This window comes from Neocloeon triangulifer, unplaced genomic scaffold (genome assembly GCF_031216515.1).
Source record: "Neocloeon triangulifer isolate White Clay Creek 2 clone unplaced genomic scaffold, ASM3121651v1 ptg000001l, whole genome shotgun sequence".
Classification (NCBI taxonomy): Eukaryota; Metazoa; Arthropoda; class Insecta; order Ephemeroptera; family Baetidae; genus Neocloeon; species Neocloeon triangulifer.
Genome location: NW_026775544.1, coordinates 10979474 through 10995824, shown reverse-complemented (window position 1 = coordinate 10995824; position 16351 = coordinate 10979474). Strand labels below are relative to the sequence as shown.

Below are 16351 nucleotides of genomic sequence, written 5' to 3'. Positions count from 1 at the left end.
TTTCAAATTTAAAAAAATGGTTATTCCAGACTGGCCAACAAAATTTGTAATTATAATTAGAGGTTTTTATATTATGAAAGGTCTTTTATCCTCTATAGAAATAAATTTTTAATATTGATAGAAGAATTTCATATATTTTATTGTATGTAATGGAAACTCACTAAAATTTAAATGCTAAAATTATTTTATTTATTTTGAAACGTGTGGCACCCGTGATTAAAGAAATAAAAAAAATAAAAAGTAAACAAAACAAGTGGAGACCGGCTTCTTATGCAGCTTATTGTTGCAGTGATTGAATTTTTGAAATAATTTTTATTGAATGTTATTCAGCTAGTGTATTTTCTCAGTACTAACAGTACAACGTGAACAAAAATAACTAATCAATCACGAGAGAGAGGTTGGCACTCGAATCCATCCCATCATCGAGGACATCGAGCATCTAAAATGGCTACAGAAAATTGCATCGATGTTCAGGTCTGTGTACTATTCAAAATCCATTAAAATCTTCGAAAACCCACAAAAACTTGGCAGAAAGAATCAAATATTAATTATCCAATTTATAAACTGCAGGACTTTCGTTTCAAATCGGCGGCCAAAACCAAAGTTTTCACCGGAGCCTGGTCGGAATTCTCCTCGCATCTGAGTTTGCTTGCCAGTGCGAGTCGCTTCGGTCTCGTTTTTGTCGGAACACCGGATGAATTAAAAGGTAACAGTGATTGTTTTTACATCTGAACATACATTGAAACTAATTAAATTTGCAGTTTACGAGATTAAGCGCCTGATCGAGGCTGGAGAGACCTCTTCAGCTGTGCCCTGTCGCCATGTGCAGATCGACGGCTCGATTCGGATGTTGCAAATCAACTGCGACGACACCCTTCTGGCCGCGGTTGTCGCCTCTCCTGGTGCTCAGCCTCGGGCCTTCATTTACCAAGTATCCACTTTCCTCAACCAAGCCGCCGTGAGCCCATCGGGACACGTTGTGCTGGCCTCTGGAGGCGGCCACACTGTCACTGATTTTGCTTGGAACCCCGTCAATCCAAATGCCTTCTGCGTCTGCCTGTCAGACGGTCAGATTTCTTCATTCGAGGTGTTTATTTCTATTCTTTTCTTTTTTCAATTTTGATATGAAATATAAAATTGTCAGGTGAAAGGCCCTTCTGCAATAAGTCTGATCAATACAGTGGCCGCCGCTGCAGCTTGTGTGGCCTGGAGCCCAAAAGGAAAGCAGATTGTTGCGGCCACAAAAGACGGCCGCCTCTCCCAATACAAACCTGACTTGGCCTTAGTCAAAACTGTGGGGCCTCCGGATGGTTTGGGACAGTCCCCGGAACCTGTGGCCATTGTCTGGTTATCCAACTACCAGTTTGGAATCATTTTCAAACTCGGGGGAGCTGACGATCAGAGATTAAGTAATTATTTTTACCACTAAGTAAACTTCTATTTGTATTGAAAATATTTTTAACCAGGTCTTTGCTTGGTGAATACTCCAAAGGATGGTCCTGTTACGGCTCAAGACTTTGACGACGTGTGCTACTCATCAGGCGATCTTCGCCAAAACCAGTTTTACCTGAATAATGTGACTGGCTGGGGAGTCCTCCTGGTTGCCTCTGCCAACGGTGCCGAGGTGGGTCTCCTCGGACAGAAAGAGGCTTCAGTGTGGCAGCAGTGGACCTTGGAGGACTCGGCCAGAGCCGAACTTCCCATGGACAGCCATGCAGACACTTTTCCTCTGGGAATGACCTTTTGCACTTCGGCCACTCAGCAGTTAGTGTGGGAAGAGGCGCAGCTGCCGCACATGCCGATTCTGCTTCTACTCTCGCACTGCGGAATGCTCTGCGCCTTTTACGCCCTCAACCTGAAACCGGGAGCCCAGGAAATTTGCAAACCCATTGAAATGCAACCTCAGGCTGGTCTATTCACTGCCCCTCAGTACGGAGCCCTGTGCCTTAAATTTACTTGCTTTCTTAATGAGAATTGTTTGTTTTAGAATTGTCGCGACGAGCACGGAGGAACCGAAAGCAAAGCAGTCAACGTAAGTGCCTTTTTTAGTCATATTCGGAATTATATTCTAACCTCGTGCTAAGGAACAAAAGTTTGAAATTATGAAAATTATTTACAAATTATTTTCTTAAAAATTAGGTTCAATTGCAAAGCATTTGATTAATTTTAAATAAAAGTTAACTTTTTTAATTTAATACAATTTAATATATCAAGAAAATATAGCTTTTGATTATTTTAAATTCTGAACTGAACGGAAATCGTAGTGCTCACGGAAAATTGGCCGGCAGAGAGAGAGGGGCTCTACCTGTCAATTGCATTGAAACTTATGGATGCAGTGGAGGGGATGCCGGTCATTTTTCCGCGAGCACTACGAAATGTAATTCAACAACAAGAATTGAATTTTTTTAATTGGAAGCTTTAATTAAAAAAAAAAATTAAGCCCATAAGACCTGAAAAAGTTCTACTCTTATTGCTCAATGAAAGCTATTTTAGTTTCGTAATCTATCTGAAAAGAAACTTAATAATTTCAGCCCTTTTGGCCAACCCTTTTCCACTCCTGCTGCCGAGCCAGCCGCAGCAGCACCTGTTCCGAAGGCGTTTTCCATGCCACCGCCCTCAGCTCCGGCCCCTGCCAACATCTTTGGTGGCATCCAACCTGTAGTTAGCCAGCCTGCAAAATCAGAAGCTGCTCCTTCAATTTTCTCCATGGCTCGTCCTGCTGTAACCATAGCCCCAAAAGTTGACCCTCAACCGCAGCCACAACCAACCTCTGAGGTGAAGGTGATCAAAGAACCAGTGGCGGAACCTGTAATGAGCGAAGAGTCCTTCATTGCTGCAAGCACAGCCATCATGAGACAGTTTTCTGAGGAAATTTCCACCTCTTTAAAGCAGAGTGCTGATACATCATTTACGGTAAGAATATATTTTGATTCAATTTATCATTTCATTTTAAATAAACAAAAATTTCAGATTGCCTCCTGTGAGGATTCAAACACCATTGCCTCAAGCCTGAATTCTGCTGAAGAGAAGTCTGTGGAAATGCAGAAAGCAACCAACGATTTCAAGCAGCAGCTGAATGAGTTGCAGATTTTGAATCTGGAGGTCATCAGGCAGTACGAGGAAGTGCGCACTCGATTGGCACAGAGAGAAAACCCAGGATACATCCAAGCTGCCCGGATGAGACCTCTGGATCCAACAACTCAGGGCAAGAAGAAGGACATTGCCACCAGAATGCAGTACATTGAAAGCCAGACGGGCCAAGCTGCAACTCTAGTAAATCAAGCGTTTGGAACCCAACCTTTCAGACCTAGTTCGAATATGGCCTTGCACAGGACCCTCATCCTTCAGCGCAGGTGCATCTCCAACCTGAATGCTCGCCTTGACATAATGGAATCAAAGGTGATTATAAATTATTAAATTAAAAAACTTTTTAAATTAAATAATGTAAAAATATTAACCAATAGAAGCTTTTTTTTAACAAAAACTTGATTTCAGTGTGGTCACAAATTGCCATCAACAATGGACTTGTCCAGTTTGACAGAGGCCCTTCCGAAAACCCCCAAAAGCGCCTTGCCAGTGTTGAGTCGGAACGATGAGTTGCGCATGAGCGAATTCTTGAAGGACAGACCAATCAGTGTGGTGAAGAGGAGGATTCCGGCGCCAGCTCCTTCTCCAATTAAGCCAGTGTCTCCTCTGCGGCCCATTTCACCAATCAAGTTTGCCTCTCCAGTGGCCAAAGCACAGCCAGCTGCTGCTGCCAAACTGCAGGCTTCTCCACCCGCACTGCTCAGTCTGCCGGCTGGAATCACAATCACGCCAGTCAAGGCTTTTGTGCCAACTTCTCAGCCGGAGGTGCCAAAACCAGCAGTTTCTGTTGCAGCAGTGCCCTTCTCGTTCACCAGCAAACCCTTCTCCTTCTCTGGAGAGAGCAAACCTACAGATTTTTCATTTGGAGGAGTGAAAGATGCAGCGTCCGTCAACATCTTCGGAGGTACAAAACAAAAGGAGGAGACCAAGCGAGTTCCTTCCAAATTGGAAGTCGACGTTGTCAAGAATGTCCCTGCGGCGGAAGAGGAACCTAAGATCATTGAAATCAAAGGTAATTTGTTAGGATCCATCTTTTTAATTATTAATGAGTTAATTCATAATTTTTTTCAGCCAAAGAGAAGGAATCCTCTCCACTTTTGGCATCAATTTTACAAAGCAAGACGCCTCTCCAGCCCGAAACTCCAAAATCCACAACATTTTCGCAACCTTTGCTTGCCACTCCAACCACAGGACAGTCCGTCTCCATATTCTTAACACCAACCACAGCTTCAAAGCCGTCGCTTTTTTCTGGAACCAGCATTTTTTCCTTGCCTGCTTCCACCGGCAGTGCGGCCTCAACAAGTTCTCAGCCAAAATTTTCTTTTGGCCCAGGTTCGATGTCCACCTCAACTCCATCTACCTTTGCTTTCGGAACTTCCACCAAGTCTTCCATTTTCGGAACACCAGTCACCGCAGAGTCAACCACCGATTCCAAGCCGAGCGCAACCTCAACCTCCGAGACTGCTCCAACTGCTGCTGTTGTTTCCACCCCTAACCTTTTTGGTTTGGCCACAACCACTACTCCGAGCACTGCAGCTGCAGTTTCGTCCTTCAGCTTCGGCGCCACAATTTCTCTCCCACCAACTTCGAAGGAGTCCATCTTGACCACACCTGAGACAGCCGCCCCTGCCGAAAGTGTTGCTCCAAAAACCACCCCTGAAGAATCAAGCAAAACCGAAACTGCTCCAGTTGCAAGTCCTCCTCCTGCTGCTGCCTTTGGAGGTGCGGCACCTCCCCTTTTGAGCACCCCAGTCTCCACTCCGACCCCAACCGCCACTGTTGCTGCTTCACCCTTTTCAGCCGCTTCCCTGTTTGGCTCCACACCAGCCTCAACTGCAGCAGTTTCCACTCCATTTGGCTCCACCCCCACCACCTCTGTGACCACAATTTTTGCATCACCCCCAGCCACCACTGCAACCTTGACCTTCGGGTCAACCCCACCTGCAACGACTGCGACTTTGACCTTTGGGTCGACCCCAGCTCCTACCACTGCTTCCGCCTTCGGTTCGACCCCAGCCACCGCCTCCACCACCCCAGCTTTTGGGTCAACACCCTCTTTTGGCACTGCTGCCCCTGGTTCGACCTTTGGGACCACCCCAGTATTTGGGTCTGCCGCTTCTGCAGGCTCGACTACTTTCGGAACACCGTCGGCCACCCCTGCCTCGACCTTTTCCTTTGCCCAGGCTACTCCTGCCGCGTCCACGGACCAAGTGACCAACTTGTTCGGAGGAATGGGCTCCACACCAGGCGGCTCCCTCTTTGGCTCGTCGAGTTTCGCGGCCTCGCCCAAGCCGGCTGCGTCAATTTTTGGCGGTTCGGCCCCGCAGACGTCCGAGCAGAACCTGTTCGGAGGAATGCAAGCGTGCAGTCCGACAAACGCTAAAAACCTGTTTGGTCAGGCGCAGCCTCAGGCCAACCCATTCTCCTCACCCAAACCAGCTGCACAGTCAACCCCCAACATATTCGGACAGTCACCCTCAAGGTAAAATTGAGTTTTTTTTTTCATCTCCGAAATAATTTAATTAAAATTTTTAATCATTTCCCTCAGTGGAGCTGCAAATAATACAAGCACCAGCACTTTTGGTCAATCTGGAGGCTCCTTGTTTGGCCAGGCGTTCTCACCTTCCAAGTCCGTCTTCGGAGCAGGTATTTTATTTTATATCTCTTTTTTTCAATCAATTGTTAATTTTCTCAAACGCCAACAGCTCCGTCATTTGGCTCAAACGCCAGCTTTGGTGCTCCTCCTGCTTTCGGGTCTATGGCCAGTCCCCAGCAGCAGCCCTCCTTTGGCGGTGACAACCGCATATTCGGGTCTGGCTCCAACGCAGCCCCCTCATTTGGCCAACAAGCGTCGTCTCCACCCTCTGGTCTCTTCGGAGCCGCCGCCGACGCCCTGTCCTTTGGAAACCTGGCTCAACAGCCCTCTCCCTTCGGCCAGCAGCAGCAGCCGCCGCCGCCTCAGAACAACAACCAAGGGGCGTCCTTCGGTGGCAACTCCTTCTCCAGTTGGCGTTAAAACAAACACAATTCTCGACTTATATGAAAAATATTACATGAGCGTTTATTTAGTTCATCACTATTGTTATATTACATGATGCAAAAAAGTCCATATAATAATAAATAAAATACAAAAATTTACAAGGACAAGTTGAAAAGGAACGATCACAGATCATCACTCTTTCTTTGGACTGATGAGGCGCAACAACGCCACCACAGGCGCCTCGAATGATACAGAAATGGCAAACGCGATGAGGTAGGAAAGGACGACGTGCCCCAGGAACAGCAGCATCTGAAATCCACACAAATTCAATTGTTTGACTTTGTAAAGTTCTAAAAAAATCTAATAATTGATATATAATAAAAATTGCAAAAAAATTAAAAAAAAAAATAAGTTTTTGCCTGAAAATTATTCTTAAAAAAAGAAACTTACAACTGTAGTCCTGGCCAAGTGGAGTGGGCTGTCGACGTACATGACCATCATGCGGATGATGAGGGGGTGGATGAGGTAGGCGCAGTAGGTGACCCTGCTCATGGGGTAAAGACTGGGCGCCGAGAGAAGGCGGCCGACGAACCCGCCGTGGCCGGTGCTGCAGGCCACGATCACCCAGGCGGTGCCCAGCGCCCACGCCGTGTGGCTCAGCGAAGAGTAGGCGGCCGAAGTGTACGCGTCCAGTTGCGCGTCGTACAGGCCGTACAGCAGGCTCAGCATCACTGCCGCGCACACGCTCCAACTGTGTAAACGCAAAAATGCCACACAAAAAAATAGTAAGTAACAAAATATATTTAATTTAAGTTGTATTAATTTTTTATAAATTAATATTATTTTACATATATTTATTTTAATTAATATAATAGCCTCTCAATATAAATAAAGTATCAAATTTTACATGTTATTTGCTATTAAATTTTATACATATCTAAATTTCAAATTTGTTTATAAATTTTAATTCTAACAAAATGATAGTTTTATATTTATGAAGATTGGTAATTGGTTTTTTTAGTAGCAATTTTCAAATATTAATAATAAATATTTTAAGGTTATTATTTGCAATTTATAAAATTGATTGATTTTTTTTCCAGAATCTCATTTTAGTTCTTTAAATAAAAATTGTATGAGAAATTTTTGACACTTGTAAAATTTATCACTTCTATTTTTACTATTTTATTATTGTTTAAAAAAAATAGCAGCAGAGCGAGTTTCTAGTAATAAATTTTTTTATGAAATTTGTGAATTGGACTAACCCGAGGGCGGCGCCGCCCTTGCCGAGGCGCAGGCGGCAGTTCATGGTGAAGAGGAGCCAGCCGGTGGCCATGCCGACCAAGTACGGGCCAAGCCGCGTCCACGGCTTGTCATAGATTTTGTCGAAAAGGGCCAGTGGGTCGTCCATGCTAGGGTTGTGGTCGTTGTTAAACGCGATGTACGCCGTCGTGCACCACGAGCTGAACATCAGACCGCCGAACACGAGCGCCGCCGTCCGGAACCTTTCGACGGCCACCATCATCAGCAGCGCGCCCAAAACGTAGAACTGCGTGTCGTCGGCCAAATACCAACTCCACAACATGCACTAAAATTAAAAAGAAAAAATATGGTTTTATTTTCAATAAAAATACAAAAATTATAAAATTTTAATTTTTATAGATAAATCTTACCATGTCCTTCACCGGGAACAGGGTGTTGATGTAAAGCAAATTTCTCCACCAATACTGAGGGCAGTTTTCGTGGTCGAGGGTCGGCGGCTCGAAAACAGACTTGTGGTAGAACCAGCGCATTGAAACTTGAACCACTCCAAGAACAAACATATAAGGAGCGGTGAGCCTGAAAATGCGATTTTCTTTTATTAGCAAAGGCGAAATATTTGTTGACACAATTTTCAGAAAGAAAAAAATTAAGAATATTTTTACATTACAAAAAATTAAGGCGCCTTTTGTGAGATTTTAACACCAACGACTTTATAAATAATTTGTTACTTACAAAAATATAAAAAACTTTGAAAGAATTTAAATTTCACAGAATTAATTAATTCAATTTTTTAATTCATCCCACCCCATGAAGAGTGTGAAGTATTTTCCAGTATCATACATATTTGGCCGTGACGAGATATGATTTTGAAATCAAATAAATAGATTTTCTCGGTTAATTGAAAGATGAAAAAAATAAAGTGCGAGATTCTTATAAAATACTTTTTGTTCCGTCTCTAATCGTCTAATCAGAGTTTGCAGTTGTTTGTAACAAATCTTTAATAAATATTAAATTTTTTCACCGTCTCTGAATTTTAGCAAAGTTTTATGTATTTTATCCTTGGAAGAGTATTGAATTGACTTGAAAAACTCGAAAAACTCATAAAATAATAGCAAGTCGAGCATATAAACTTCAAACTTAATTAATACCGGCCTCATCTATAAGAAAAATGTATTCTTTACTAGTAAGATTTTTTTAAGATAACGATCGAGCTGCTTGATAATTAATAATAATGAAACAATGTCTTATCCAATTTGTTATGCAATTTTGATGGACCATTAATTTATGAAAGAGCGACAAATTATTAAAGAATTAAAAACGCTAATACGAGTTATTTAATTAGTATGCTCCTGTAAAAAGGGGCAAATGCCTGATAGGCCAGGGCGAAAAGGAGCTAACTGCGCTTTGAAAATTGCATTATCAAGTTTGCACGCTGAAAAAATAAATTGTTGTATAGGCTTTTATACCTGCCGAATCTGTAGGCGAGGAGTCCGAAGAACTGGAGTCCCTTGGACTTGAGCCCGGTGGCCTTGGTGATCTTGTTGAGGTCGACCTTGGCCGTGGTGCGGAAGTAGAGGAAGGAGAAGAGCAGGCCGCTGATGAAGAAGAAGGTGTCGACGGAGAAGGCCGCGTTACTGATGGTCTGGAAGAGGAACTCGCGCTCGACGACGCCGCGGAAGTCGGTGTTGTCGGCGTACTTGAAGATGACGATGCACGAGTGGCCCAGGATGACCCACACCATGCTGAGAAAGCGCAGGCCATGGATGGGCGCGAGCGTGTCGCCGCCGACGCTCTGGTCGAAGATGGCGCGCGCGTTGCGCTGCACGCTGAAGCAGACGAGGAAGGCGCTGAGCGCCATTTTGCGTTTGGGCGCAGGAACCACGTCCAGGGCGATCGGCGGCTTGCCGACGCTGCCGTCCTCGCACTCGGGGGTGGCGGGGGCGGCCGGTGGGGGCGGCTTGCGCGCGTCCACGATCGAGCCGGCCACCATGAGGGCCAGCACGAGGGCGCACACCAGCGCCAGCACCACGAAGGTGCCGTCCGCGTAGAACCGGTACTCGTCCAGCTGCGGCGAACGCACCGCCTCCAGCGTGGCGTTGCGCTGCTCCAACTGCGTCAGTCCCGCCCCCACCAACACCCGCAGGTCCTCGAGGCCGCACGCACGTGGCAGGCACATGCCCACGTGCACGGTGCGCGTCTTGGCCGTGATGCGCGGCACGTCCAGGCTGAAGCGCGCCACCGAGAACACCGCCGGCACCACCGCGTTCTCCTCCAGCGTCATGCACAGGTCGCTCGAACCCAGCCAGAAGTTGTTGCCCCACAGGAAGCCGGTTGAGTACCGCCCGCTCGCGTCAAACACTGCGAAAATAATAGAAAACAAAATTTAGTAATATACATACATATTTTAAAAACTTCTACTAAAAAAAAATCCATGACAAAATTTTCTTTTCTTCAACTTTTCAATGTAAAATCTGATTTTTCACAAGACTTTCTTTGCAATCAAAGTTATTCAGAGTAAAATGCATTGGAAAAAATCGATGCCCGTAGCAATTTGCGCGCTTTCAAATGCTTCTCATCCGCGTTTACATGTGTGTGAGAGTAAATCAAACTTGTAATTTTTCCATCTTGGCGAGAAAATAACTTTCCTCGTCACTTTCACACTTGCGATCAATTAAATAACATTCAAGAGTGCAATTATGTGCGCAGTCAGCGGCCATAACTTTCCTCTCTTGTCAATGAAATCAAACAATTTGCATTTTCGTTTCGGGCGCGCGAGACCTTTTACAGCAGAAAAACGCCGCGATCTCGGATGGACATGGAGAAAAAATAAATAAGAAATTTCACTGCTGGTCGGCGCATGTTTGCCGAGCCAACTCGACATAACCACTTGACATTGGGGTCAGCGCGGCAAGGTCCTCTCTTTGTTTTATCAAAAATTGGCGGTGCCAATATTAGACGAGCAATTGAACGGCGGCGGCGAGAAAGTGCTCGGAAATATGTGGGCCGGCGACGTGCTAATCAGCGCATGGCACATCATAGAAAATCAATCCCGCGCCGATCAAACCTTTTTTGTTTCAAACACAAATTTCTCTCTCTATCTCATCTTCCAACAATGCAATGGGTGAGTGGCCGCGTGCGCGACAAAAGTAAAAGTGTCTCTCTCGCCAGCAAAAAGCAGCCGGCTGTAAAAAAATATATATTTGTCTTGAGATGCACTTTCGATTTTAATCCGAGACAATTGGATGTGTAAAAAGAGCCTTCACTTTCGTGTTTGAATAAAAAAAGACACTCTCGATTTGAATCTGTCAAAAGTGATTCTCAACCTTCACTCAAATTGAAGAAGCTCTTCATTATTTCGGGGCCGAACTTTGTTTGCCCACATTTGAATAAATGGAAGAACAAACAGTTTAACTTTTTTCTTCAAAGCAGGCGTTAAGAGATTTGTAAATGACAATAAAATGCTATTTATATTATGAAATTAACCTCCATGCAGCTTGGAGATTTATGTGGTTAAAAAATATTTTTTTTTCAAAGGCAAATTATTAGGCTGAAATTTTAATTGCAAAAGTCGCTTTTGTTGAGTAAAATTATTTCGAAAAAACCTAGATACTTTTTTTAACAAATCATTAATTATTTTTGAAAAAAATTGTTTGTTTGAAGCTTCTACAATACCATTTTTATAAAAATACAAAAAAAAATTAAAGTAAAAAATAAAACTTGATCTGCATAAAATAATTGAAACAAAAAAGTCAAGATATTATGAAAATTAAAAAATCAGGAAAAATTCCCAAAATTTGTAGGCCATGTAGGTAAAAATGGTAACACGCAGCTTACAAAATGCCCAAAGAGTTTAAAAATTATTATTTTTTTGTCTGCAAGAATATAAAACAAAGATATTTTCTAACTTCATATATTTTAAATCAGCAAAGAGAGAGATCCGTTGTCAGATAGAATTTTGGAGAGAATTTAAAACAAATCTAGAAGACTATTTTCGCCCGCAGTATTATACGAATATTGTTACATAAAACCTGTTATGAAGAGTTATATGATGACTAAAAGCAGCTAATAAGCATTAGAAACTCTTTTTGTGTGAATATTGCCACGAGCTAAATACAAATCGGCAGAAATTTGGTGGGATGCGACAGCTGGCAGGAATGATTTTTAAATGTCGTTGCGTCAGTTTGAATAACAAAAGTTTCGCGATCGCTACTTTCAGTTTCATCCTCTCAGCTGGCTTTCCTGGTCTCAGCTTTCTTTCTCTTCGCAGCACCACCCTTGTTGGAGAGAAATTACCGAGCGTGCCAACGGTGACCCACATTGGCCATTTGTCGTCCGGTGATTTACGACTTTGAAATCGCCAGACTTGGCCGCCGCGACTCGAGAACTTGAACCTGAATTGCAAATGTCAAGAGAAGGAGAGATAGCAGCGGAGGCAGGTCTCGCTCAAAATAAAACAAAAAATTGAAGTTTCGCTCGAGAGGATTTCAGACGGTGTCATTTTAAAAACTTTCATTTACAAAATGCAAATTATTTCAAACGTGGAATGTTTTATTACTGTAAAAAATTAAGTGTATAAAATGGAACTGAAATATTAGCAGAAAAAATGAAAAGATTTAATCCTTATTAACTTAATTAAAGTTTTTTTGAGAATTTCATGAAAGATTTGATTTAAAATGTCTGGATGAATTAAAAAAAAAAAGATATTAGAGTTTTCTCTTGAGAAATTTAAAATCGATCTTTTCTTCAGTTTCTATGAGAAAAAAAGCTGCATTTGTTTTTAATTTGCATGATAATTATTTTGTGTTAATTTTACTAGCAGGAAATATCAGCGGATTTTCAATAAGCTTGTACGCGCCTGAGAAAGAGATTTCTCTTCTTCTCTTCAGTGCGTTCAGTCGAGTTTGTTTGCCTCCTTTTAAGAGGTAAAAATCGGTGAGTGCAGTCGCCGCTTCCTGTGCCTGACGTGCAAACAAGACACAATTACAATTGTAATTTGAGTCCGTGATCGGTGAGCACGCACAATGAAAGTGACAGCTTGTCTATGGAGAAAACACGATTCAAAAGTTTTGAACGTTTTCAATTTTGCAAAATATTTCAACAGTAAAAAATCAAATATCTCAATAATTGAGATTTGCATTTTCTTCGCATTTCCCTTATTGAACAGAGAGAATTCACTTTCTAAAACGCAAAGAAAGTGTATTCGCGCAAACAGGCGGAGAGAAAGAGAAAAAATGTGCGCTCGGAGACTTGAACGGTCGCAAACCACTCTCATTTGTAGTAAAACTCGGTAGGCAAAATCATAATTACATTGAAAGGAAAATTATTGTCTATTTCTTCACAGACACAAAGAAGCCAATTTCCGAACAAAAGACGTCAAGGTTGCCCCAGAAAAGTCAAAATGGCAATTGTGTTAACAAACGTAGCGTGCGGAATTGAGAGTTACGACAAAATGACGTGATCTCATGCACTTCTCTTTCTTTCTCTCTTGTCTCCGGCGGGCGTAATAGCCGAATTGCATAGAGTGAGTGTTGGTTACGCCATTCACCTGTGTCACCCTGACTATAAAGAAACGGCGAAAATTAATTGCGCCAACGATGCACCGTCATGCTGGCCCAAATTTGTTTGTTTGTTTGAAAATATTATTACATGCTCTCTCTGTTTTCTTCCGATTACGCAAATTCAATTAATCAAATGACTTGTCTCTCTATCTATTGTTTGGCAATTTTGCAACTAGAACAATTGTAGAAAAGTCGGAGAGATGCGAGGGGCCTTCTCGGAGGTTGAAAACAACGTTTAGGAAAGTCGCACATGCATGGACCCGTTACTTCAACCTAGAAATTGATGCTAATGATCCAAGCTAATTTTCAGACTTGAGCTCAGACTCTCAGATATGTCAGAAATAGACGGATTTCATCTTGACGTGTTGTGATTTCTCATGAATCAAAATTGAAAGAACAAAAAAAAATTAATGTAGGCGTGAAAGTGAAGTAGAAATTTCCACAGGAACTTAATTAATTTTTTCATTAAAGTAGTACAAAAACTATTTTTAATTTGGGTGTAAAAACAAGAAGATTTTACAAGAATTTTACTATTAAAATCATTTAAGTGCAAAAATAAATTAAAATTGAAAGTAAAATAAAAATTTAAAAATTATATGTAATAAAACAATTTAAAAATTTTAGGTGTGAAAAAATTAAAGATCCACTCCGGTCAATTGTATTGCTCTCTATTCTGAAACATTGCTAAATTTCGAGTATATCTTGTGAAAAAACTATGTGAAAAATCCAAACCGTTGCAATCAAAAGAAAACCCAATTCTCCCATGTTTTTCGCGCCAATCTTTAAGAATTTTCACAAGAAATTAATTAAATTAGTCACTAAACTGCAAAAAAAAAATCAAAATTGAAAGTGCAAATAAAGGTGTGGAAAAAAAATTAGAAATTTAAATAGAAATTAACTTTAAAAGACCATCATTTTTAATGAAGAATTAACACTTCGGCGCGTCTATCAGATCGTTTATTTTATTTTTATTTTTAGAGGCTCGACCTTGCCGGGTCACTTGGTCCAGCACAAGGAAGTGTGGATTGGGTTGGTGCATCTGGCGGAGAAAGTGCATTTAGCATGTAGCAGCTGATGCAACGAGACTGCTGTTTTGTGTTTTATTGGAGCACCGAGGAAAGTAACTCTCTCGATGCTCAATGGAAATATAAAAAGAGGCGCAGAGAAAGTACTATGCAAGTATATATGGAAAGAGCTAAACTCTCTTGTTAATTACCGCACACACATTATTATTTTGTTACGCAATATCTTGAATTTTATACGCACGGATGATGCCGAATTAACACGTGTTTCCCTTTTGCGCAAAAGAAAGCGCTCGAAAAGAATATGAAGGAGATGAACAAAAAAAAAATTGTGACTTTGCGCATTTCTCTGTGGGCCAAGGTCTGTCTGCTTAATTTTTCCTGCTCTTTGTTGGAAATTGCCTAATGATCGTTTTGTCACTTTTGCTCTTGTCTCCTCTCTGAATGTAACAAACACTCATTGATTGTCGTCTTTGCCCAACCTAACCCTTTCAATCCTCTCAACTGTTTCGTCACTTTTAATCAGTCGGATTGGATGAGATCAACTGTTTGTTTAAACATGGGTTTAGTTGATGGGCATGACCTTCTGAATAATGTCAAGCAACAAATGTTTGGAAAAATAATAAGTTTTTGTGAATTTTTGAAATTTTTTTCTCTGACAGCTTTGATACTTTTGTTATTATTATTTATTTTTTAAATGTCAAAAGTTTTTTCCTTGAGAATAATTCCAGACTTCGCAACAGTAATTTAACCTGACCAATAAATAACAAATAAAAATTATATAATTTCAAAAAATTCAATTTTTTGAATCACTTATTATCAGTTTAATATTGAGTTACGTATGACCTAGAACCATGAAATCAAAACGGTTTCATAATAAAATTAAACGGTTAAATCCCTTGAATCCAGATGCATCCAACCAAAGTCGCGCACTTTCTAAATGCGGCGAAAATTGTGACTAATGCGCGGGCACGTGATTCATTTTCCAGAACACGGATCGTTGTGATTGTTATTTGTGTATTCAATCCTCAAGCGGCAAAAAATATAATATATTGTATAACACGCAAACATTGATACTTTCTTCGGCCGAAAACTTTCATTTGATTTAAGTGCGTGCAAATATCCAATATAAATTCAAAACAGGAGGAGAAACCGACTTTAAACCGTCTGGTTGTGTTAATTTAATTTAGGTTCGAAATGAATTGTTCAGCTGATTCTCGCAAAACGGTAGACTCAGCAAGCGCCGCGCAAAGCAATAATAAAAACATTGTGCTGAGCAAAAACATACAAAAGGTGACGCCGCGTGTTTGGCTTTTTCACAAGAATCGAGAATTTACTCAACCCTTTTGCGAAAATTTAATAGGGTTGCGTAAGATAATATTTTATTTAGACTTGTGTATGATTGTTTTATTTGTTTATTGGTCAAAAAGAATTAAAAATAATCCGCAAGAAAAAATTGTATTTATTTTCCTTTCAATTTAGAATTAAACAAAATAATTTTCTTCAAATTTTAAATTTTATTATTACTTTATATAGAACAAAATTTTTTTTATTTTTGTTCAAGGTTTTTAACTTTTTAAACAATTTATTTCTAAACTAAACGCTAATTATTATCTAAAATTTAATTAATATTATAAATTTCAGGAAATGCCAGAATTGTATATAATTTCGGCATATTAAGTGTGGCATGTTAGTAAATATTTATTAATTTGAGTTAATAGAGCGTTGGGCTATTTTCGGAGGCGCCCGAGGCGTCTCTCTCTATAACTGCACTAGACCGGTGCGATTGCCGCCTCCGGGGGCAGCGCGGTTACTCACTTTTGGCGGCCCAGTCTTGGTGGGTGGCGAGGCCGTCGGCGAAGGCGGCCATGGCTTGGGCGCAGGGCACGGTGACGTTGGTGGAGGCGGCGTCGGAGGCGGCCCGCGCCGGGTCGAAGAGGTCAAGTTGGCGGGCGAGGTCGGGGGCGGCCGCGGCGGCGGCGGCCAGCAGCAGCACCACGAGCGGCAGACATGACGACTCGGCCATGTCTTAGGTCATTCCTTGACTGTCTGAGAAAGTCTCAGTCGCGCCGACCAAAGGCCCACCTGCCGAGGAAAGTGGTAAGGGAGGGGCGGAGAAAGGGAAACTCTCAGGTACAGGGTCTCTCCCCCGCGTGCGCGAAACCCAATCTGCGAATGAAATCTTTTTCCCTCCATAAAAAGCAACAATTTCGTTTCTTATACAAAATATTTTTTATTTAAATGTTAATAATGATCCATTAAAATTTAATTCTTTTTTGTTATTTCAATAATAATTAAATCCAAGAAATTTGGAAATAATTTGATTTAATTTTTAGTTATTAAAAAAATACTAAGAGCACGACCGAGAAAATTTAATTTTTTGTCACTCATAATTTTAATGGTTTAACTGAATCAAGGTTTAAACAGATTGAAGATAATTTTTT

At 41.4% G+C, this 16351-nt stretch overlaps 2 protein-coding genes across 2 annotated transcripts; one reads left to right on the top strand and one right to left on the bottom strand.

Moving 5' to 3' along the window:
• Positions 1 to 236: 236 nt before the first annotated feature.
• LOC132192529 (nuclear pore complex protein Nup214) lies at positions 237 to 6459 on the top strand. Its single transcript, XM_059612528.1, has 12 exons — positions 237 to 474; positions 571 to 706; positions 762 to 1087; positions 1145 to 1409; positions 1467 to 1929; positions 1988 to 2032; positions 2532 to 2913; positions 2971 to 3399; positions 3496 to 4099; positions 4159 to 5569; positions 5636 to 5733; positions 5793 to 6459. The coding sequence occupies exons 1-12, from the start codon at positions 445 to 447 to the stop codon at positions 6101 to 6103; spliced, it is 4500 nt and encodes a 1499-aa protein (XP_059468511.1). The 5' UTR covers positions 237 to 444; the 3' UTR covers positions 6104 to 6459.
• On the bottom strand, positions 6123 to 15965 carry LOC132192536 (nose resistant to fluoxetine protein 6). The gene is made up of 6 exons (XM_059612539.1): positions 15726 to 15965; positions 8794 to 9685; positions 7738 to 7903; positions 7330 to 7652; positions 6518 to 6818; positions 6123 to 6376 (listed from the first exon to the last, which is right to left on the bottom strand). Exons 1-6 carry the CDS (start codon positions 15931 to 15933, stop codon positions 6260 to 6262), a joined length of 2007 nt encoding a protein of 668 aa, XP_059468522.1. The 5' UTR covers positions 15934 to 15965; the 3' UTR covers positions 6123 to 6259.
• Positions 15966 to 16351: the final 386 nt, after the last annotated feature.